The sequence below is a fragment of the Glycine max genome, chromosome 17, assembly GCF_000004515.6.
Source record: "Glycine max cultivar Williams 82 chromosome 17, Glycine_max_v4.0, whole genome shotgun sequence".
Taxonomy (NCBI): domain Eukaryota; kingdom Viridiplantae; phylum Streptophyta; class Magnoliopsida; order Fabales; family Fabaceae; genus Glycine; species Glycine max.
The window spans coordinates 37,739,122-37,746,572 of record NC_038253.2 but is presented as its reverse complement, the minus strand read 5'-3'; the positions used below and the strand labels follow the sequence as shown (position 1 = coordinate 37,746,572).

The 7,451-nt window shown below is 31.4% G+C and overlaps 1 protein-coding gene across 2 annotated transcripts; it reads left to right on the top strand.

The window, feature by feature from the left end:
- Positions 1-1,170: 1,170 nt before the first annotated feature.
- Positions 1,171-6,221, top strand: LOC100797908 (PHD finger protein ALFIN-LIKE 4). Of its 2 annotated transcripts, XM_041011474.1 has the most exons (5): positions 1,171-1,546; positions 1,714-1,746; positions 3,680-3,908; positions 5,087-5,219; positions 5,716-6,221. In XM_041011474.1, exons 1-5 carry the CDS (start codon positions 1,456-1,458, stop codon positions 5,983-5,985), a joined length of 756 nt encoding a protein of 251 aa, XP_040867408.1. In that variant the 5' UTR covers positions 1,171-1,455; the 3' UTR covers positions 5,986-6,221. The 2 variants fall into 2 exon arrangements, with proteins under 2 accessions (XP_040867408.1, XP_040867409.1); XM_041011475.1 differs by lacking the exons at positions 1,171-1,546; positions 1,714-1,746 and adding an exon at positions 1,793-3,585.
- Positions 6,222-7,451: the final 1,230 nt, after the last annotated feature.

Below are 7,451 nucleotides of genomic sequence, written 5' to 3'. Positions count from 1 at the left end.
AAATAAAAATAATTATTAATTTGGTTATTTATTTATTAGCAATTGATCTTATTTTTTAATTTTATACATAAAATTAATAATAAATAATTTTATAAAATTTATTTATCAAATAATTATTTTAAAATTTAATAATTAAATAATTGAGTAAAAAAAGATTCACCCTCTTTAATGCATCTCAATATCCATCCCTTGCTGACGTGCATTCAAATATGTTGGATGTCATCTCAAAGTGGTCATTAATAAGTCATATTAAATGTATATCATATTTTTAATAAATGATGAAAGAGATTATTTTTAAAAAAAATTATGAATTAAAATTAGTAAAAATATCATAAAGCATTAAAGACCCAATTTATTATATTTAAATGAATAAAAAATTATTTAATTTTTTATTTGAATATCAATAAATGCTACAACTATTTTTTTAATAATAAAATGAATATATTTAAACATATATCATGTTAAAGTATTAATTGATGTGTGATATCTTAAATATATGCCATACCGTTACTCCATGGACTATTTATGAGAGAGGATGATACTTCTAGAACTAAATAGATTACTTTTCGTTAACCATAATTATTTTTGTTAATAATTAATGTTTTTCAAAAAATCTGACCGCCCATTTAATGTTTGTTTCGATTAAACTTTGTAAATACAATCTAAATATTGCTTTTATAAAATTGAGTTCTTAGACAATATTTTTAGAAAAATAATATTTGTATAAAAAAATATAAAATTAATGATAAATGATAGGATTGAGAAGAGAAATAAACACAAAATATGATATGATATTACATAAATTATTATAGAGGTGTGTATCATATCTCATAAAAAATATGTAAAAACATATATTTGAGGATACCCAAATTTATCATTAAAATAAATTTACTCTCCAAATTGAATTTGTAGCTGCCCAAACAAAAGTAGGGGTCATTAGAATGTTTATTATTTATTCTCGCAGTTAAAAAAAAAAGAAGGTTTTTTCTTTTAAAAAAGCATATCATATTCTCCTATCAATTTAAATTCGGACTCACCCGGACTAGTAGCCCTAGTATCCGAATCCGGCATCCGCAATCAATTTTTATTTTTATTTTTTATTTTCAAAAAGAGACGTAAAAAGGGGGAAAAAGAAAGAAAAAAAAAACGTAAACGGGTTATTAAGTGAGGAGTTTGAAACGGACTCAATGGGCTTTTATCAAATTCGGTTAATACAATCCGATTCTCCCCGATTCAAATCCGGTTAACAAAAAAGGCTGTGCAGTGCAGTGTGTACTACGCTATGTTAATGTAGTTGTGTGTGTTGTGTTGCACACTCTCCACACTCCACAGAGAGAGAGAAAAGGGTCAAATAGTTACAACCTTTGCTTCTTTCCCTCCATAGTCCCATTTTTTTTATTTTTTTTTCCATTCAACAACACAACACAACACCGCAACCTCAGACAGACAAACATCATGGACGCAGGTTACAATCCTCGTACCGTCGAAGAGGTCTTTAGGGATTTCAAGGGTCGCAGAGCTGCTTTGATTAAAGCCCTCACCACTGGTTCTTATCATTTTCCATTTCAAATTTTCTTTTTCTTTTTTCCTTTACTTTCAAAAAAAAATTGTCTCTTTTTTTGTTTGGCCTCCCTGATGTTTGTTTGTTTGGTTCTTTTCTTTGTTCTCTTTCTTGCATGTCTAATTGAATTGGTTTCTGTGTGGTTCCTCCAGATGTTGAAGAGTTCTACCAGCAGTGCGATCCCGGTAACGTTTCGTTCCGTAGAAAAAAAAAGATTGTATTTTTATTATTTGTTTTGGTCTATGTTTATGCTGTGTGTGTGTGTTTTTTTTTTTCTCCTGTCTGAATATTGAATTGAACTGATTTCTGAAGAAGTGCAGAGTGGAAATTGTATTTTGTTTGTTTTGAATTTGAATTTAGTTGAGTGTTGAGGCCGTGGGATTTTCGAACTTAATTTTTCTAAAGTGTTACTTTCACGGTTTTGTAAATGACTACTGGAAGTTTATATATATATATATATGTATATATGTATGTGTGTGTATGTATGTATTATGTTTTTGTTCAATGAGGTCATTTTGTGGATTTCTGTTTCTTTTTATTATTAGTTGTTTTAATGTACCGTGGACTGAAACTCAGAAACTCAGTTGCAATTTTTTTGTAAATGTAATTTATATTTTGTTTGTTTCAATTTTAAGAGGAATTTGAATTTGGTTGAGTATTGAGGCTGTGGGATTTCCAAAATTTAATTTTCGGAAGTGTGGAAAAACGCTGTATACCTAATTTGCTTGCTTTCTCAATTTTGTAAATGGCTATTACTTGGAAGTTTTTGATTTTCATATCTAATTTGTTTTCAATGGGGTCATTTGTGGATTTCCATTTCTGCTTCTTTTTAGTTGTTATAGCTTTAATGTAGCATCGACTGAAGTAGTCATATGCTACCACAAATGGGAACAAACTCAAGTGCAAAAATTTTCAGCTGGTAGCTTTCAATTTTAGCTTGCATCATTATGTTTAATTGTACATAGCCCTGTAAACTTTGTTTGAAATACGGTGAATTGGGTTTTTGTTAAATGGGTTCATTTTGCGGATTTTTATTAACTTGCCATCCTTCCTTTCATAAGAATTACATTTGGTGGGTCACAATATAATGCTAGATTTTATTTGCATTTTAGATTCTTTCAGGATCATTGTCCTAATCCTTAACCCTCCTGAGAAGTATGAATATGACATGATGTGGAATGAGTATATGCACCTCTTTTGTGTCTAATCATTTGTTTAATGTTAATGGACTTAAGATTCACCGTCAGTAAAGTGATTATTGGGTTCAAGGGATGTGCAGATAACCATTTGGTTGGTCTTTAATGGAATGCGATCAAGCCATATTATGCAGATCATATAGGTACATCTGGGAATTGGAAGTGGTGGTAATTGAAACAAAATGATGAGAAATGGAAGGGAAGGAAGTTTATGAGATTGTTTAGATGTTTAAAATTGTCCAAATTGGGGGAGTATTAAAAGGTTAATACAAATTAGTTGAAGACTTTGGATGTGTGGATTATGTGAGACCATCTTATGTTCCTCCTCTCTTGTGAAAAAAAAAATTCAAATCCAAAATTTTTACCCAACATCTGGTATGTGATATGTAAGTTTTCATGTGCAAAGTGTGAGCTAAAACTTAATCAGTAGCTTAGTGTTTCTTGATTTTATACTCCAGTACTCTTTAGCCCTACTGCATAAACGTGAGAAAATCTGAATAGAAGGAGAATGTGTACGTTACTTGAAATTTATTGAAACTCGTGATTTCAGAAGATAGATGGGTTAGTGAGGGATTTATTTTGACTGGAATAAGGTCATTTATTGAAATATGAAGAGTAGCCCATAGGGACATTTTCACTCATGATACTGGATTTAGTCTTTTGAGGTTACCTATTTTCTCGGAAACAAATTTCAGACATCTGTTAAATTTCAATTTCTGTGTATTCAGTGTACTGCCTAATATGAATCTTTTCTTTTTGGGCACATGAGTGAGCGATGTAAGCTGTTTCACCATGCTACCATATTGCCTAATCCAATTGCTGATTATGGTAGTGTTATAGCATTTAAAGTTCTTTGTATTATTGAAATTTTTGGTTGAGACTTTAGACATTTTAGTCAATTTATGTGAGCTTTGTGATGCAGAGAAGGAAAATCTTTGCCTTTATGGATTTCCAAGTGAGCATTGGGAAGTCAATCTGCCAGCTGAGGAGGTGCCCCCTGAGCTTCCAGAGCCAGCATTGGGCATTAACTTTGCCAGAGATGGGATGCAAGAAAAGGACTGGCTGTCTTTGGTTGCTGTGCACAGTGATGCTTGGTTGCTTGCTGTGGCTTTTTATTTTGGTGCTAGGTTTGGATTTGACAAGGCTGACAGGTACCTATTTTCCTTTCTATTCAATATGTATATGGGTTTAACTGATTATTATTTTTTCTCTTAAATGATGCATGCATTTGATCTTGGGCGATATTGTTAAATGGGGATGCTATGGTGGAATTGTGTGGTGGATTTTTTACCCACCGCCATAGGCAATTTGTGAAGGGAGGCCTGTTGGTTGTGCCACAGGCTGCAATGGAGGAATTTTGTCCTTCGGCCATATTCCACCATCCACCATTGTTGATAACACCAACCTTAGGTAGCTTAGGCTTGGGCCAGCTGTTTGGATCATTGGGACGCTGTTTTCACATTATTTCTAAGTTTTAAACTCAAGGATGGTTTGGACCTATTCTTGAAACATAGTTCTTTTGCTGTTTTGTTTGCATGCCAGTAAACAGATTATTAGGGTAAAGAAAGAAATGGTTAGACACAGAAGAGGTGCATGCATAAGCAATAAAGATAAGAGTAGTAGGAAGTATCTGACTGTGTAGTACTGAATGTCCTTAATTGCCTCATGTAATGTTGTCTACCTTGACAGTTGCAACTGGTTTTCAGTATGGTGTTCTTTGGCTCATTTGAGGAAAAATTAACTGAGTTGAAATAATAGGATTGTGTTGCATTGTTAATGGGATTTTGGTTGGTGTCTTTCTTTATTACTAGTGTGGAACCCATGTTATGAAAGATGTTTGTTAATATAAAATATAATTCTTAGTACATAGTGTTTATGAGTTCTAATGGCATTGACAAAAGAATATTGCCCAGCAAAGCTGAGAAGAGTCATCATATTCATTCTAAAATGAAGAATAGACGAACAATGGGACTGTTCAATCCAGTTCCAATTTCGTTAGAGTTGAAAACCAAACATGTAGTTTATAATGCCTAGTAGAGCTGGATATAACTTAAGAATTGAGGCTTTGGTGAGAGATAAAACTGTGGATATGTCTATTCAAATATCAAATAATATATTAAATGTTAACAATGTAATTGTTTTCTGTTTCCCTATAATTTATTTCCTTCTAGTAGAAAAACATTTTCTCATTACCTAGATACTCTTCTAATCTTCAGTTTGCATTCTTTTGTGACTTACTATTGATGGCTTTACCTCTATATGTTGTAACTTGTAATTAATTTGAGAAGTTGTCATCTTTAAGTAATATCTATTTCTCATCTTCATGCAGGAAGCGACTATTTAATATGATAAATGATCTTCCGACAATATTTGAGGTTGTTACAGGGATGGCCAAGAAACAAGGAAAGGAAAAGTCATCAGTTTCGAATCATAGCAGTACCAAGTCGAAGTCAAACTCTAAGGTATGCAAGGTTGAAAATCAAGCTGCTCTCTCTAGCAGTAGTCTGCTAAGTAGTATCATATAGCTTTTAGCAATGAAGCTAATTCCTAAATTTTGTGCATGTTCAGATGCGGATTATTTTTTAGAAATATTTTTATTTTGTTTATTTTTTTCTGAACGTTCACTTGAAAAGCTAGAAAGGTAAAGCAATTTCCCCTCCTTAAAAATAGGCTAATAATCACATTTTGTTTTATACTTGATTTAATGATTTAAACTTTAGGTGTGTTAGCAGGGGTTCTTAATTCAGGGAAAGGGGGGGTGAATTATTTAAGTGATTGTCCTTTACTAAGTAGTGTGGTATGTTGTTTTTTAGATGCTATTTGAACTTAGGAGTGGAAAAGTACTTACTTTGTAGGGAGCCAAAAAAAGTTTTTTACTATTTGTAATGTGATCTGGTTTCTTCTGATTGGTATTTGACTATATATTTTTGTTAATCTCTTTTGGGTTGACAAATGCAGCGCGGTTCTGAATCAAAGTACACAAAAGCAATGCAATCCAAGGACGAGGACGATGAAGGTGTGGGTGTGGAAGAGGAAGACGAAGATGAACATGGAGAGACTTTGTGTGGGGCATGTGGAGAGAGTTATGCTGCCGACGAATTCTGGATTTGCTGTGACATCTGTGAGAAATGGTTCCATGGAAAGTGCGTGAAGATTACCCCTGCAAGGGCCGAGCATATCAAGCAGTACAAATGTCCATCTTGCAGCAACAAGAGAGCTCGACCTTGACAACATCATGGCTAGGATGGTTGGTGACTATAATCTTGGCAATTTTATGACTACTAATTTGTTTAGTAGGTCAAGTTTATTAGTCTTGCTGTGAATTTCAGGTATATTGCTTCAGATGTTATTACATTAGGTATATGAGCTGCTGTCGATTCATCTACCATTAGGATATTTGTTTCATAAGTGGACTTGAATGTTGTTTTGTTATGTGTTTCTTTAAATTTAATGTAGCTGTGTAACTGTGTTGTGTCCATAGCTTAGTGAAGTTTATATTATCTCCCGTGGTGTAATTCTGTTCTATTTTTATTTTTTTGGATTTTTTTTAAAATTCAATTTCTAACTAATGTTAAAGATGGGTGAAACCTGAGACGGGAAGAATCTACTTGATAGTACAACAATTACTTGCTAGCTTCATTAAATAGCACGTTAAAATTCAGACATTAAATATTGACTATTTTTGTTTAAATAAAAACTAGAGCATGGCTTAGTTTTATTTACATTTAAATAACTTGCCATAGTTTTTTTAAAGAGGCTTTTTGATAAATTTTGTTTTTAATGAGCAAATTTAACATGATATGCATGTTTTTTTTAGTAATATAAATGGATTGTGTTTTTTTTTAATATTTTTTTGTCATTGTTAATTCTACTGAAAGAATTATTTGTGAAAGTAAAATTGTTAAAATCCTATTTCTCTACGATGTCGCAAGCCAAATGATTTCTAGAAAAAAAATAATTTAAAGAATTTTAATTATGAATGTATTATTAATAATTTTGCAGAAAAAAATACAAAATATTTTTTAAATGATTATGAATGCATAATTTGTTAAATTTGTCCAAAGCACCATAAATTTCAGGAGTAAAACAAACAAAACGGTAAGTTTAAAAAAATGAGATTAGGTGAGATAAAAGCAAATAAAATTCATTTAGTATAGGTCGAGTAGCTTCAAACTTGCCGGACCCAGCCAAATAAATGGATGTTTTAAATAGAGTTTGGCCGACAAAAAAAGATGTTTTAAATAGGGTAACGTTTTTGCTAAGTAAACATAAAACGAATCAACTCAAATTTTGTTAGATAGATTGGATTTAGATTAACAACATAACATTTTATCAAAAATCAATTCCACTCAAATAATTGTTATTTTATAATAATAATAATAATAATAAATCTATTAAGTTATTAGTATATTAAATAAATTTTAAACAAGAGACATGCCATTAATTTATTTCTTTCTATTTTATCAAATAAGAAAATTGAAATTATATTTACAATTCTAGTTTTACGCCTAAATCTTTTCATAACTCAAATATTAAAATATACATTTTATATTAACTTCTAAAAAGGCTTAATTAAAATTATAATTTCAATTCCCATCTTTCGAATACATTCTAGAAGAGTTCATCGATCACACGTTAACCATGCCAAATTGCCACAAATTAAACAAAGACTGATGGAGAAGAAACATTGGGTT